At 44.6% G+C, this 16,083-nt stretch overlaps 1 protein-coding gene across 5 annotated transcripts; it reads left to right on the plus strand.

The window, feature by feature from the left end:
* The first annotated feature begins 241 nt into the window (after nt 1–241).
* On the plus strand, nt 242–11,596 carry ZNF212 (zinc finger protein 212). Of its 5 annotated transcripts, none has more exons than XM_053608991.1 (6): nt 248–371; nt 959–1,031; nt 6,135–6,524; nt 6,653–6,779; nt 8,156–8,245; nt 9,569–11,596. In XM_053608991.1, exons 2-6 carry the CDS (start codon nt 972–974, stop codon nt 10,426–10,428), a joined length of 1,527 nt encoding a protein of 508 aa, XP_053464966.1. In that variant the 5' UTR covers nt 248–371; nt 959–971; the 3' UTR covers nt 10,429–11,596. The 5 variants fall into 5 exon arrangements, with proteins under 5 accessions (XP_053464969.1, XP_053464966.1, XP_053464968.1 ...); XM_053608993.1 differs by having other exon boundaries at nt 9,572–11,596; XM_053608992.1 differs by lacking the exon at nt 248–371 and adding an exon at nt 410–846.
* The last annotated feature ends 4,487 nt before the right edge of the window (nt 11,597–16,083 follow it).

Raw genomic sequence — 16,083 nt, forward strand, 5'->3', positions numbered from 1 at the left:
GGGGTTGGGGGGCTGGTTCTCGTTTTTGCTCAGTCTGGTCTTGAACTCTTGAGCTCAGGCAATCTGCACTTTGACTTGAGGGGAGTCCTCTTACCGCCCCGCCTCTGGCTGCGACTGCCTTGCTGCTGCGCACCCTCCCGCCGCACGGGGGCGCAATGGGACTCCCGCGCGGTGCGGACGAGCGGCTGGAGCCAATCTTGGGTCCGGGAGGGCCCTGCTCCCAGAATGCGCCTTGTATCAACACAGCGGCTGTGGCAGCTTTCAGGACGGTCCGGGGCGCCTAGCGGACAGGCTTGCAGCGGGAGGGTGTTCAGGCGTGGCGCGGGTGTAGAAGGGTGACTGCAGCCATGGCGGAGTCAGCGCCTGCTCGGGTAAGAGACACCCTTGCGTGCACTCGAGGGTTTTTCGGGATGAAGCAGCCCCGGCCGGGGCGGGCCTTCACGGTCGGGACTCCGTCCGGGGCTTGGTTTCCCTGGGCTCCAGCTGGCGCGGGTGAACACAGACCTTCCTCCTCGCAACCCTAATATCTTGCCATCTTTTCCGGGTGCTTCCACTTCAGGGTCGGAGCCTAGGCTTTGCGCGCTTTTGCCTAGAAACTTCTCCTAGGTTTGTTCTATGTTCTTTGAGCTGTGATCCTGCCCACACATTTTATCGTTTGTCCCAGAGAGAACCCTTTCCAGGTTGGAAATTCTGGGCCTCCCACGCTACCAATAATTTCACCTGGTGCCCTGGAGACCCCAGGACTCATTACCTCTCTGCGGTCATCTCATTCTTGGCCTGCGGTGTAACCTGTTTCTTCTGCCCCACTGTCGTGTACTGGGGTTGCAGCCACAGGTCGAAGCTAAGGTGGGCTTCGTTTTGGGAGGCATTACGTGCTAACCTACAGTCTAGTTGCTGAATTTTGTTTGTGGAGCGCTCTCCTACTCTGCTTCTCTAGCTTCCAACCATTTCTGTTTAGGGAATGTGAAGATATGAAGGTTGGTGGAAGGAACATCTTGGAGTTCAGCCATAACTCAGCGTTCAGCTGTCCGGTTGGTTGATTTTAAGCAATTTTATCTTTCTGGGCCTCTGTTAACATAAATCTAAAGTGTGTTGGCCTAGTTGTTAGATGAACTCTGAGGTTCTGTCCAGCTCTGACATTTCTATATTATTCAAAAGTAATGGTTAACTTAATAATATAGTAGGATTTGCTGTGGAAAGGGCAGTTGGAATTGAATTAGTTTTTAATGAAGCATTTCTTGGTCCAGAAACACTTTGAGAATCATCTGAAGTCTTTGTGAGAATAGAGTTCCATGGAGATCCTGTGGGAAAAACTATACCAGGAGCAGGGTGTAGGAAGTAGGTAAGAGCTGAGAGGGGAGAGATTGGAAGACTTAGAGAACATTGTTTGCTTTCAAAGAAGTTAACAGTTGAATTGAGAAGACAAGATACAATGTTTACAATATTTTACTTCTGACCCCTGTAAGCTAAGTTGATCCAAAGAGTCGGATTTTCCTGAAGACCAAATTAGTACTAGAATGGGGGCAAGGTACCCTTGATGAAAACAACTATAAATGCTGGGGGAAATCCCCACCTAGACATATTTGAAATGTACATTAGTAAAGAACACTTGGAGCCACCTAAACATATTTGAAATGTATGTTAGTAAAAGAACACTGGGAGTCTAAAAATGAAGTGAAAGAGGCAATTATGAAGACATTTGCTGAACATTTATCTTTGGTGTTTATAACTTTAAGGAACTGGGAAAGTAGAAGATAAAACTCAGAGCCTAAGGTAGAGAGTACAAGTTCCCTATTTTAGTTACATAAAGCTGAGTCTCCAAAGGGCAACATTCTGTAAGGGTGAACTGAAAGTGAGTTCTTACTCCTAGGTGATTGCAAAGAAAATTGTGTCAAAGGTTGGCACTAACAGGGGAGTATGAGGTGCTGAATTCATACTACAGGCAGACCTCAAGTTACAAGCATCAGACATATATAACTTGCACTTACGAATGGAGGCTATTACAGTAAGTTCCTGACTTATGAACATCTGAGTGATGTATGACTCACATTTGTGAACAGAAGCTATTATAGGTAAGAAGGAAAATGTACCTGTTCCAAATTATATACAAATACAACTTAAGGCCAACCTATAGAACTTACCTCGTTTATAACCCAGGGACTGCCTATACCTGGATGGTCTAGGAAACCTCGAGCCAAGAGTTTAAAGTAGAGCCCCCAGGTGAAAATTTGAGATAAACACAAATCTTTGTATTGAGGAATCTACATGTAACTTAGTCTTCAACTAATTCTCATAAAGTTATAAGAAATATAAGTTCACAACAAAAAATTACCAAACAAGGAAAAACTGCAAAGAAAAGCCAGTAAAAATCATGGACAACAAAATTAGAGACTCAAAGATTTTGTATATTGGAGTTATCAGACATAGAATGAAATAACTTCTGTTTAATATATTTAAAGATAAAAGGAATGAAAATATGAGTGAAGTACAAGAGACTATAAAAATTGCCAAAAAGTATGAAAAGTAATAACATAGAACTTCTAAGAACAGAAAATACAATTAAAATTGAAAAGTGAATGGAAACTTTTGCTTAGCTCTTTAGACATGCTGACAAGACAACTGGATATAGAGCTAAAGAAATTACACACAGGGTAGGGGGAGAGAGAGAGATGGAAAACATGAGAAGTTAAGAGATATAGAAGATGGAATGAGAAAATTTAACATTCATTAATTGGAATTCCAGAAAGAACATGTACAAACTCATACAAATACCAATACATAGAAACTTAGTGGATCCTAATGAGGATAAGCAAAAAGAACTCTTTATGTAAACACATAATAGCGAATGTACATAATGTAAGGCAGAGAGAATTCTTTTTTTTTTGAGACAGAATCTCACTATGTTGCCCTCAGTAAAGTGCTGTGGCGTCACAGCTCAAAGCAACCTCAAACTCTTGGGTTTAAGTGATTGTCTTGCCTCAGCCTCCCAAGTATCTGGGACTACAGGCCCCCACCACAATGCCTGGCTATTTTTTGGTTGTAGTTGTCATTGTTGTTTGGCAGGCCCGGGCTGGATTTGAACCTGCCAGCTCCTATGTATGTGGCTGGCACCCTAGCTGCTGAGCTACAGGTACAGAGCTGGAGAGAATTCTTAAAAGAACGGAGAGAGAGACCGTCTGATGAACTACAGTAAGACTAATAGGAGCCAGCTCCTCAACGGCAATAATGGAAGCCAGGCTAGAGTAGAATGATATTGTCAGTAGGCTGAAAGAAAATAACTGTGAGCCCCAAGTTTTATACTCAGAAAAATATCTTTCAAAAAACAAGGATAAGGCTCGGTGCATGTAGCTCAAGTGGCTAAGATGCTAGCCACATATACCAGAGTTGGTGGGTTCGAATCTAGCCTGGGCCTGCCAAACAACAGTGACAACTACAACCAAAAAATAGCTAGGCACTGTGGTGGGCACCTGTAGTCCCAGCTACGTGGGAGGCTGAGGCAAGAGAATTGCTTAAGCCCAGGAGTTGGAGGTTGCTGTGAGCTGTGATGCCATGGCATTCTACCCAGGGCGACAGCTTGAGGCTCTGTCTCAAACAAAAAATCTGAAAAGATGCATTATTTCAGGTAAAAGTAAAATTATCTCAAATAGAAAGTCTAAAAATGTAAGAATGTAAAATCCATGAAAATGAATAAATTTAAGCAAATATTGACTGAATAAAACAGTTATAATTTCTTGTGGGATTACAAAGAATTAAAATACGCGACAGCATTGATGTAAAAGTTAAGAGGTGATCAGAATTCAAATGTTAAATTTTTCTTTTTTTTTTTTTTTTTTGAGATAGAGTTTCACTATGTTGCCCTTGGTAGAGTGCTGTGGCATCACAACTCACAGCAACTTCTAATTCTTGGGCTTAAGCAATTCTTTTGCCTTAGCCTCCCAAGTAGTTGAGACTACAGGCACCCGCCACAATGCCTGGCTATTTTTTGTTGCAGTTGTTATTGTTGTTTAGCTGGCCTGGGCTGGATTGGAACCTGCCAGCCTCCGTGTATATGGCTGGTGCCATAACCACTGTGCTACAGGTGCCAAGCCCAAAATGCTTTTGTAAGTATGCTCCCTATAATTTCTAGGATAATTGCTAAAAAAGTAAAAATTGTTTGTATAACTACAAATTAGAAAAGGAAATAACAGAATAAGAAAAAGATCTAAAAGAAGGCAAGGAAGATGAAAAGAAATGGGGGTAAAGCACAAAAAGGTAAAAATAAATCAACAGTTACAATAAATATAAGTGAACTAAATGCTCTAGTTAAAAGGCAAAGACTATCAGGATGGGGAAAAAATCCACCTATATGATTTCAAGTAAAAGATAAGACTATAGAAACAGTTGAACATAAAAGAGTATGAAAAAATTTACCAAATAAATACTGTTGAAAAGAAAGTTGACTTAAATATATTAACATTGCTAGAAGGATACTACTACTTTTATAACAGTAAAAGACTCAATTGACCATCTTGATAAGACATTTCTAAATCTGTATGCACCTAATTGCATAGTCTCAATATATGTAAAACAAAAAGTCGCAGAACAAGAAAAATTCACCATCATAATAGAAGAAGATGTTAACAGAACTTTAGTATTTTATCAAGCAGAAAAGAATTATTAGGATATAATGTATTTACTAGAACTTCCCAAGATGATGGAAATATACTCTATACCGTTTAACACTACTCATGTGGTTTCTGAGTATTTGAAATATAGCTAGTATGACCAAGGAACTGAATTTTTTTTTCTTTTTGAGACATGGTCACCTGGCCTAGAGTGCAGTGGCGTTTTCATAGCTCACTGCAGCCTCCAACTCCAGCGCTTGAATGATCCTTCTGCCTCAGCCTCCCAGGTAGCTGGGACTACAGTCACATGCCACCACGCCTGGCTAATTTCTTCTATTTTTGTTGAAAATGAGGTCTTGCTGTATCTCAGTCTGGTCTTGAGCTCCTAGTCTCAAGCAGTCCTTCCCTATTGCCCTTCCAAAGTGCTGGGACTATAGGTGTGAGCCACCATGCCAAACCCTCATTCTTTCTAGTAGTTATATAAAACCATATTTGGTTGTGCCATAGTTTAAGTATTCCCTAATTAATCGACATCTTCAGGTTTTGAGTATTCCAAAGAGTATCATCAGTAGTCATTTTTGTATGTATGTTGTTAAATAGTAATTAAGGTAGATTTTCTAAGTGAGATTGCTAGGTGAAAGAGTTTTTAATGACTTTAAAAAATTTCCTTCCCTAAGAGTTTGTAGTATTTTTTCATTCCTTCCAGGAGTGTTATGAAAGTGTCCATTTACCACATCATGATCAGCTCTGAATGTTGCACCATGTGTCTCTGTTCATGTTTGGCAGTCTGATGGGTGAAAAGTGGTTTCACTCGGTTATACTTACATTTCTTGATTGTAAGGTGTTGTCTTGTCATTTGTTTATTGGTCATCTGCATTGCCTCTTTCATGAATGATTTATAGTTTGCATTTTTATTGTTGGGTTATTTGTCTTTTCTTTCTAACTTAATATCTTTTTTTTTTTTCAATTTTTTTTATTGTTGCAGTTTGGCTGGGGTTGGGTATGAACTCACCACCCTCAGTATATGGGGCCAGCACCCCACCCACTGAGCCACAGGCACCACCCCTAACTTAATATCTTATTAAATATCCTGTCCTTATTTGTTTTTAGACTTTGTTTCTGGTATCCTCTGGACTTGGACAGAAGTTTCCAAATGTCAGTTCTTTTCTTTTTTTTTCTTCCAAATATCACTTCTTTTTTTTTTTTTGTAGAGACAGAGTCTCACTGTACTGCCCTCCGTAGAGTGCCGTGGCGTCACATGGCTCACAGCAACCTCTACTCTTGGGCGTAGAGCGATTCTCTTGCCTCAGCCTCCCAAGCAGCTGGGACTACAGGCACCCGCCACAACGCCTGGCTATTTTTTTTTTTTTTTTTTTTGTTGCAGTTTGGCCGGGGCTGAGTTTGAACCCGCCACCCTCGGCATATGGGGCTGGCGCCCTACTCACTGAGCCACAGGCGCCGCCCCAAATATCACTTCTTGATGTTTGGAAATGATATTGTCTGACTGATCCTGTGTCTTTGATCCTTCAGAACAGGAGAAAACGACGCTCCACATCTTTATCTTCTTCAGCACTCCCTTCGCAAGCCACAGAGAAAAGCACATATTTGCAGACCACTGAGATCTCACTCTGGACAGTGGTGGCTGCCATTCAGGCCGTGGAGAAGAAGATGGAATCTCAGGCCGCCCGGCTCCAGAGTCTGGAGGGGCGCACGGGGACAGCCGAGAAGAAACTGGCTGACTGTGAGAAGATGGCTGTGGAGTTTGGCAACCAGCTGGAGGGCAAGTGGGCCGTGCTGGGGACCCTGTTGCAGGAGTACGGGCTGCTGCAGAGGCGGCTGGAGAATGTGGAGAACCTGCTGCGCAACAGGAACTTCTGGGTCCTGCGGTTGCCCCCGGACAGCAAGGGGGAGGCCCCCAAGGTAGTCCCACTGAGAAGTTAGGCGAGAAGGGGAGCCTGGCCCTTTGATATCTAACATTCTAAATGTCTTGCTTTTCTTTCGTGGCACTGCTGAGAGGTGCTCATTGTGTACCTCATTTGTGATTTCAGGTGTCTAGGTCACTGGAGAATGATGGCATCTGTTTCTCTGAGCAGGAGTGGGAGAATCTGGAAGACTGGCAGAAGGAGCTCTATAAAAATGTGATGGAGAGCAACTATGAGACGCTGGTCTCTCTGAGTGAGTAGTGGTCTTCTCCCTAGAATTCTTTGCCAGGCATCCTATGATTCCTGGCCAGTAGCTTGTGACTCAGACCACACCTGTGACTGTTGGCCTGTGCTGGGTTGAGAAAGAGAGTCTCTGTCCTGCATTTGTAGAGACTTTCAGAAAGGCGTTAGTGTTATGCCTTTTTTCTCTGTGGTCACATAGTCCGTTCTTGATAATATTTTCTCCTTTTTTTTTTTTTTTAGAGACAGAGTCTCACCTTGTCGCTCTGAGTAGGGCACCGTGGCGTCACAGCTTACAGCAACCTCCAGCTCTTGGGCTTAGGCGATTCTCTTGCCTCAGCCTCCTGAATAGCTGGGGCTACAGGCGCCCACCATAATACCCGGCTATTTTTTGTTGTAGTTTGGCCAGGGCCGGGTTCGAACCCACCACCCTCAGTATATGGGACTAGTGCCCTACGCACTGAGCCACAGGTGCTGTCCTTGATAATATTTTCTAAGAGATAAGATGTCATACACATTCTAGTGTGTTGTGACTAGAGTTCTTCATTGACAAGAAATCCTGTGTAACCTGGAGTAAGGCCTGCAGCACAGGCTAACTGGAGCTTTTTCTGACATTTGGCTGGAATTATAGCTATTGTGGTTATAATTTTTTTTTTTTTTTTTTGTGGTTTTTGGCCGGGGCTGGGTTTGAACCCGCCACCTCTGGCATATGGGACTGGCGCCCTACTTCTTGAGCCACAGGTGCCACCCAATTGTGGTTATAATCTTTATTTCATGTCGATTGTAAGTGTTGCTTAAGAGGTAGAAATCTTTATGTGTACAATGTTACCTGTTATGTAGTAGATGCATTTTGTTTGGTTGACACAGTCTTTTAAAATCTGGTTTCATTGAGGAATGGCAAGAAAGCCATTGTGCCTGGAATAATGGGGGAGGAAGTAAGACATGGGCCAGAGAGGTGACTGTGTGAGCTGGGCTGGGTCAGGGAATCTCCTCATAGCTGTTTCCTTGTCTGTCACAGTGCCTACCCTACCTTAGAGTGCCTTGGCAAGGGTGTAGTTGGATCCCCTGAAAGGAAGCATTGGCAAGACTGAAGCTGTGTCCCATGAGGAAGTGGTGGTAGCACTGGGGAGAGTGGCGGTGGCTCTGTAGGTCGACTGCCTCAGCTCCAGGAGGGGACTGAAGCAGCTAGCCAAATTGATAATGAGGATTGGCCGGAACTGTCTAATTGTCCTACACTGCTAGGGGAAAGTCACAACAACAGTAGCTTTTGAATCTTTGGACATTTTAGTTTCTACTCCCTGCCATTGGTTACTTTGTTCATCAGCAGCTGGCCAGTGTGCAGTGAGCTTTACTTTCTCCTGGACTCATGCTGTGCTGTTTCCAACCCAGAGGTCCTTGGCCAGCCAGAGGGAGAAGCAGAATTGGGTACGGAGATGCTAGGTGACCTGGAGGAAGAAGGCCCTGTTGGTGCCCACCCAGGTGAGTGGCTCCAGAATATTCCATTCCCTCCCTCAGCTCTTTGCAGCCTATAGTGAGCTTTTCTGCTGTTGAACTGCCAAATGCTGACTTTTGGCAACCTCATCTTACATTTGCTTGTTCTAGACTCCTTCATGACACTTTAGTTTGCCTGTTCTGTGTGTGGCTTACCCCTGCTCTGTGGGGTCCTGAAGACTATTGGCCAATCACCCTTCCTCATGTCCTGCAGGACAGAGTATGTAACAGGCCGTAGTCAGACCTGATGGAGATTGAGAGAGGGGCAGGTCAGAGCTTCAGTGGGGAAGGGAATGCAGAAAGAGCACTTGTTAGCAAGTCATTTGGGAGACTGCAGGAAGAAAAGTCCTGGGTACCTGAAATTTTTTTTTTTTTTTAAGCGATTCTCTTGCCTTAGCCTCCCGAGTAGCTGGGACTACAGGTACCCGCCACAACACCTGGCTTTTTGTTGTTGTTGTTGCTGTTGCAGTTGTCATTGCTGTTTTAGCTGGCTGGGGCTGGGTTTGAACCTGCCACTCTTGGTATATGGGGCCGCTGTCCTACCCACTGGGCCACAGGCACTGCCCCAAGGGCACCTGAATTTTTAAGCTATAGGTTTAGTTTCTTTCTTTTCTTTTCTTTTTTTTTGAGACAGAGTCTCACTTTGTTGCCCTCATTAGAGTGCTGTAGCATCACAGCTCACAGCAACCTCCAACTCTTGGGCTTTTGCCTCAGCCCTCCAAGGATCTGGGACTACAGGCTCCTGCCGGCTAGTTTTTGGTTGTAGTTGTCATTGTTGTTTGGCAGGCCTGGGCTGGGTTTGAACCCGCCAGTTCCGGTGTATTGGCTGGCATCCTAGCCGCTGAGCTAGAGGCACCAAGCTAGTTTAGTTTATTTCTCTTTAATTCAGCAGTTCTCAACCTGTGGGTCACGACCCACAGTAACTGTATTAAAGAGTTGCGGCATTAGGAAGCAGTCGAGAACCACCGCTTTAATTGCTCAAATTTGTTATTTCAACATTCTCTCCAAATAGTGTAATTATTAGAGTACACTTTGTCATTTTTCACAGGAATTAAATATCAATTTGTAGACAAACTGGAGAACTGTCATTTATAACATTGTTCTGTAAGAGTAATATTATTCATATTTTTCAGTCAACATGCTTATGTGAATATAGGTTTAGTTTTTCACAAGTCTTGGGACCCAGTTAATACCATCCTCCTCCAGATTCACTTGTTCCTGGAGTGCTTCTGAAATTCACAAATGTTTGTTTAGCTCAGAAGAAACCAAAGATGCTAGAGTGATCTTTTTTGTTGGTCTTCCACTTTGCAGCAGATGGAGCCATGATCAAAAAAGAGCTACAGTACAAGCTGCAAGGCTCTGCCAATCTTCCTGGAGAGTTCTCAGCCATTACTGAAGAGCAGTCTTTCCTGAGCCCAGAGCAGACTGAGCTCTGGGATGTTCAGGGTAGTTCTGTCCTCTTGGAAACAGGTCCTGGGGGCTCTAATCTAGAGAAGACCACTGAGGGCAGTAGAGACCTTAGCAGTGACCAAATTCTGGGCTGTCCAAAGCAGAAATCTCACAGGCAGATACAGTTGAGTCAGGAACAGGGGCAGGGCCTGAAGCTGAAAAGGGACACTTCTGGCCCCTATGAATGTTCCAAGTGTGAGATCAGCTTCCGGTATAAGCAGCAGCTGGCTACACATCTGAGAACCCATTCAGCGTGGGAGTCTTACATACCTGAAGAGCCAGAGGAAAGCCACAGGCCCAGGCCACAGCTTAAACCCCAGGCCAAGAGGGCCAAGCTACATCAGTGCAATGTGTGTCTGAGGAGCTTCAGCTGCAAGGTGAGCCTGGTGACTCACCAGCGCTGCCACCTGCAGGAGGGGCCCAGTGCTGGCCAGCACATCCAGGAGAGGTTCTCACCCAACAGTCTCGTGGCCTTGCCTGGCCATATCCCTTGGAGGAAAAGCCGGAGTTCCCTCATCTGTGGTTACTGTGGCAAGAGCTTCAGCCACCCATCTGACCTGGTGCGACACCAGCGCATCCACACGGGTGAGCGGCCGTACAGCTGCACCGAGTGTGAGAAGAGCTTTGTCCAGAAGCAGCACCTCCTGCAGCATCAAAAGATCCACCAGCGGGAGCGGGGTGGGCTGGCTCCGGAGCCCGGAAGGCCCAATGGCCTGCTTTAAGAGTGCCAGCCCCTCGCCCGTCCGGGGGGCGGAGAGGGGTGGCATTGGTCCCCCCATAGAGACACTGTGCAGTCAGGGACTGACTTCTTCCTCAGGAAGTTGCCTCTGTTTTGCCTTCCCTTGACCAGGGACCAAGCCAAGCCAAAGGCTGTCCTGAGAACCAGGTGGAGAGGGAAGAGTCTGGGACCAAGTCTAACCCTGCTGCTGAGTTTGCTGTCTCTTGGTACCTTCAGGTCTCTAATTTTCCCATCTGTGCCAATATTCTTGGGTGAGGATTGGCGTTCTAACCCTCCAGGGTCTGGTGGCTGGTTCCAGGACTCATCCCAGCATTTTTCTTGTCTTCCCACGTGGTTAAATCAGGCCACAGGGGGTAAGCAGGTGTGTGGAAGAGTTCTGGACATAACCTTCCATTTCTTCTTCTGTAGTCTATACTAATAACAAGTAGAAGAAATAATTTAAATGAACTGCTTACCCTGCTCTGACAACATTTTTTTTGAAATTAGATTTTAGCCCAACACTTGTTTTTTAAATTTCAAGAGTTGTAGAAGTTGTTCCTAACATGGGGACTGGAACTACCCTCTAGGAGGGAATAGTATTTGGGGCTCTTTTAGCCCACCCACACTTAGGCCAGAGAGCAGGAGACATAGTACAGGACTCCCTCTTGTGGGGGAGCTTGGTGCTCTTACATGGGGCTAATTGTATTAGGAGGACTAAGGGGAAGAAAGTAGTAGGGTAGACCTCATCCTTGTTGGGGATAAAGATTCTGGGGAAGGACCCGAGAGTCCGGCTCTAGGAGCTTAGGTGTTGAACCATATCCCTCTCTTCCTCTTCCTAGCCTCCCCCCTTGCTGCAGTTTTGCAGCCTTCCAGAGTAGAAGTAACTACTTTGTTACTTAAGATTGTTCATTTGATACCATTGGTTATTTGAGTTTGTTCCTGTTGTAGCAATCCTTACTTGAGGTTGTTGATATTACACTTTGCAAGTTCCTTCTGGGATGTCTATTCCATGGATGATAGAGAAAAAGCATACAGGTGCTTGTTTCCCAGCTGTGTTGAATACCTGCCCCACTCTTGTCTGGGGAGATGGGAGTAGGCTCCTGGGTCACATGTGAATGTCCCCTTGGATGATTTACAGTTGCCTAGAATAATAAAACTTGGTACTAGCAAAAACAAAAAGGCTCATATTAGATGTATTTTTCCTCCATTTATCAAAAACACTCTCTGGGGCCCAGGTGGAGAATGTGTACCTGGAGCAGTGGTAGATCTGATGGCACGGCCTGACCTGCACTTTTACATAAAAACTTAGGACAAAGACAAGGAGGGAGTGATGATGAAAATATTCAAAGGTCCTGGTGGTGGGGAACTGTTGGCTACAGGGAGGTAAGGAGGGCAGATGAAACATGGTTGGGTACCTGAGGGACTAGCAGGCAGCTGTTAGGAACATTGGCTTAGACACCTGGATCCATCTCAAACATACAGTGCTAAGTAGAGTAGGTAAGAAATTGAGATCTATAACATAAAACCATTTATGTAAATTAAAAATATGCACACAAAACACTTTCGAAGAACACTTAGAAACTAGAAGATATACATTAGACATTACAATTAGCTGCAGAGAAAATGAGTGAGGTATGAAGATAAAAAGGAACAGTTAATAGGTAAAGGACACTTGGGTTGCTGTGAGGAAGGGGATCATCACTGTCTTGTTACAGAAGCAACACGAGGGCAGGTGCTGTCTGAGGTGTGTCGCTTCTTAGTGTGAAGGAAAACCTCTGGAGCTTCTCTCCTCGTTTCTTGCAGTCATTCCTTACCCCAGGCTTTTGCATTATTGGTACCTGCTCCATCCTCGATTATTCTTACCTCCCACCTGTTGAGTGTTTTAACGTGACCATCCTTGTGCCTTGCATTGTGGAGAACAAAGTGAAGAACAAGATATGGTCCCTCTTCTCCAGCGAACTTAAGTTTTCCTTGAGGCAGGGAAGTACTTGCAGCAAGCATTTGGACTACTGCTAACATTTGTTGAACACTTGTATGCTAGGCACTTTTAATTTCTTTGCATAAAGAAATTAAGATCTTTCCTCATACCATCCTGTGTGGTGAACATTTACCTGATTTTGCACGTGAGATGTGGGCAGAGACCTGAGATGTGAAGTTAACAGGCAGAGGTAGTATGAACCCATCTTGCTTCAGAACCCACACACTTGGCTGCGGGTTGCTATTCCTTCTGCAGTTAAGTAGCTTAATGTCACAGTTGGATTCTAAGTCTCAGAGCATAGGTTCCGCCCCAGCAGCATTGGCACCTCAGGAGTTTGGTAGAAGTGCAGATTCTCAGGTCCCATCCCAGACCCACTATGTCGGAATCTGCATTTTGCAAGGTCTTTACCCAATTCTCTGCACGTGGAGGCACTATCTTGGGTCTCACAGAAAAACAGCCTCTTGGCTGCCCCAGCTTCTTTCATTCAAAGCCTGCTCTGCTAGGTGCTAAGGAGAAAGCACGAAATGGGCTATCCGAAGGACAGGTCTGATCGAGTTAGGAGTCCTTAGGAAGAATTAAATGCCAAGCATTAGAGATTTATCTGTCCTGTCTCCTTCCTAGTTCCATATTTGAGGTCCTAATTGTCACTCACCTGAACTCAGTAACCTAAGTCTCTTCCTCCTAATTACAGCTTTTTGCCTCCGAAGTTACTGTCTTTGAAAATAAGTGGACACAGGCGTTCCTCAAAACTTTGTAATGGCTTTCAGCAGCTACCAATAAAGAGCAAACATTTTTATATAGAACTCAAGACTTTGACAACCTCATGCATCTGCCATTTTTCTCCTTTTACTTTCCAAATTACACTGCTGCCACATTAGGCTTCCTGTCATTGATTGAATAAGCTGTTCTTTCTCTCAGCAATGCCCCTCTTTGAACTGAACATGATTTTTCACTGTTTTGGTTTATAAGCCCCTCTGGGAAAGCTTCCCTCATTCACTTCTTTCACTTGACAATAATATATCAGGCACCTATTGTCTGTGCATTGTTTAAAAACTTGAGACACATCAGGGAACAAGATGGAGATCTTTGCCCTAGTTGAGTTTATATTTTACCAAAATCAGTTTTGCACCTTGGCAGAACCCTTACCTAAACTAGCACAGGATTCCATTTTTCTTTTTTTGAGACAGTCTCACTATGTTGCCCTAAATAGAGTGCCGGGGCATCACAACTCATAGCAAACTCAAACTCTTGGGCTTAAGTGATTCTCTTGCCTCAGCCTCCTAAGTAGCTGGGACTACAGGTGCCTACCACAATGCCCGTCTTTTTTTGTTGCAGTTGTCGTTGTTTGACAGGCTGGGGCCGGGTTCGAACCCTCCAGCCTGGGTGTATGTGGCCATGCTCTCTCTACCCACTGAGCTATAGGTGCCACCCAGGATTCCATATTTCGTTAAAGTTTGTTTACTCACAAAAACCTGAGCAGCCTCCGTAAGCAAAATTCTACAGAGGGATAAAAGGATAATCAGACATCTTGAATTTACAGGCTGCTAAGGGAATTTAATACAAGGTAGAATAGTATATGTTGTCAAGTAAGTGATGCTAAAAAGCTATAAGAATCCAGTGAACAATTATTTTACATGTGGGACACTGGGGAAGGCTTTGTGAGAGGTGACTTTGAACTGGCCCTTTAAGGATATGAAAGACATTCTAAATGGAGGTGGCATGACTAACAGATACTACAGGTGTGTACAGACAAATGGTAATTCATCACATTTGGCCAGGGAGCCAGGTGAGAGGAAAGCAGCGGGCATTATGGTTGAGTCAGGCTAAAGAAGCTTCTATGTTACACAATTGGTAAAGGGGGGCTGAAGAATTTTGGGCAAGAGGGTGACCTGATTCTAGCTATGATTTAGGACAGCGGTTCTCAACCTGTGGGTCACGACCCACAGGAACTGTATTAAAGGGCCATGGCATTAGGAAGGTTGAGAACCACTGATTTAGGAAAACTATCTAATGAGAATTATACCATGGGGTGGAGCCTGTGGCTCAGTGAATAGAGTGCTGGCCCCATATACCAAAAGTGGCAGGTTCGAACCCAGCCCTGGCCAAACTGCAACAAAAAAAATAGCTGGGCGTTGTGGCAGACACCTATAGTCCCAGCTACTCGGGAGGCTGAGGCAGGAGAATCACCTAAGCCCAGGAGTTGGAGGTTGCTGTGAGCTGTCGTGCCACGGCACTCTACCGAGGGCGATAAAGTGAGACCCTGTCTCTTAAAAAAAAAAAAAAAAAGAATTATACCATGCTTTTTGTTGTTGTGGGGGGTAGGGTGTAAGGTTTTTGAGTGAGACCAAGCAAGAGCCAGTGAGGACCTGATCAGCTGCAGTGGGAAGGGAGTGATGGACGAAACTAGCAAGGGAGAGTCTGCAGGCCAGGCGGCTTTGGGAAGACGGGGATCACATCTTAGAAACGACAGCAATGAACGCAACAGGTGCTCACCAAATGATTTATTTATTTATTTATTTATTTTCAGTTTTTGGCTAGGGCTGGGTTTGAACATGCCACCTCCTGTATATGGGGCCGGCACCCTACTCCTTTGAGCCACAGACGCCACCCAATATTTATTTTTTTTGAGACTGAGTCCCAAGTTGTCACCCTGGGTAGAGTGCCATGGCGTCACAGCTCACAGCAACCTCCAACTCTTGGGCTTAAGCGATTCTCTTGCCTCTGCCTCCCAAGTAGCTGGGACTACAGGTACCGCCACAATGCCCGGCTATTTTTTGCTTGCCGTCATTGTTGTTTGGCAGGCTGGGGCTGGATTCGAACCCGCCAGCTCAGGTGTATGTGGCCGGCGCCTTAGCCACTTGAGCCACAGGTGCCAAGCCAGGGTTTGTTTAAAAACAAACAAAAAAAAAGTACAAACATTTGTAAAATCACAGCATGGAAATGGGATGTAGCTGTGGGAAACTGATAAACGGGGCTCTGGTTCTCACATTAAAGTTTGAGCAGCACTGAGTGAAGAACTTATTTCCTAAAAGACTAAGACCAGTTGTCAAAAATTATAGGACTACTCTCTGAGTGGAGCTCATTATATAATGTTTTCTCACTCTCCAATCTACTTTCCAAACTGTTTGCATCAGACACTGTTCTAAAGCCACAACCAGTTATAATTTTTTTTTTCCAGTTTTTGGCCGGGGCTGGGTTTGAACCCCCCACCTCCCGTATATGGGGCAGGAGCCCTACTCCTTGAGCCACAGGCACTGCCCAACCAGTTACAATCTTTAATGCATTGGACTAACCCCTGATGAGATCCCAGGGATGCTCTTAATGTATACACACACATTTGCAATTTGTCTCTCAGGATGGATTATTTCAGCAAGAATTTCCAAACTGAATAATGCTATCGATTTTTTTTTATTACTTTAAAGTAACACTTCCTATCAGGAATTCTAGGAAGTTCTCCTTACTTAGCTATCCGTTTTTCTTTATGTTCTTGCTGTGTTAGTTAGCCACGATTTTGTTTGGATCAAATATTTGCAGAAATAACTTTCTCCCTCTACCCCTCACATCCCGCAAAATGGAAAAAACTACCCCCCCCAACACAAACAAAACTGTACATTAATTCCTAGTAGGGAGAATTTGCTAGCTTGTTGGACAAAGAGTGTAAGATGAATGGGAAATGCAGAA

Source organism: Nycticebus coucang, chromosome 11 (assembly GCF_027406575.1).
Source record: "Nycticebus coucang isolate mNycCou1 chromosome 11, mNycCou1.pri, whole genome shotgun sequence".
Classification (NCBI taxonomy): Eukaryota; Metazoa; Chordata; class Mammalia; order Primates; family Lorisidae; genus Nycticebus; species Nycticebus coucang.

Bases quoted from the DNA above. Each gene is read 5' to 3' on its own strand.
- ZNF212 (XM_053608991.1), top strand. From the start codon at position 972: ATGAAGGTTGGTGGAAGGAACATCTTGGAGTTCAGCCATAACTCAGCG. The intron at 1,032-6,134 runs GTTGGTTGATTT...TTGATCCTTCAG, and splicing joins ACTCAGCGTTCAGCTGTCCG to AACAGGAGAAAACGACGCTC. The intron at 6,780-8,155 runs GTGAGTAGTGGT...TTTCCAACCCAG, and splicing joins TGAGACGCTGGTCTCTCTGA to AGGTCCTTGGCCAGCCAGAG.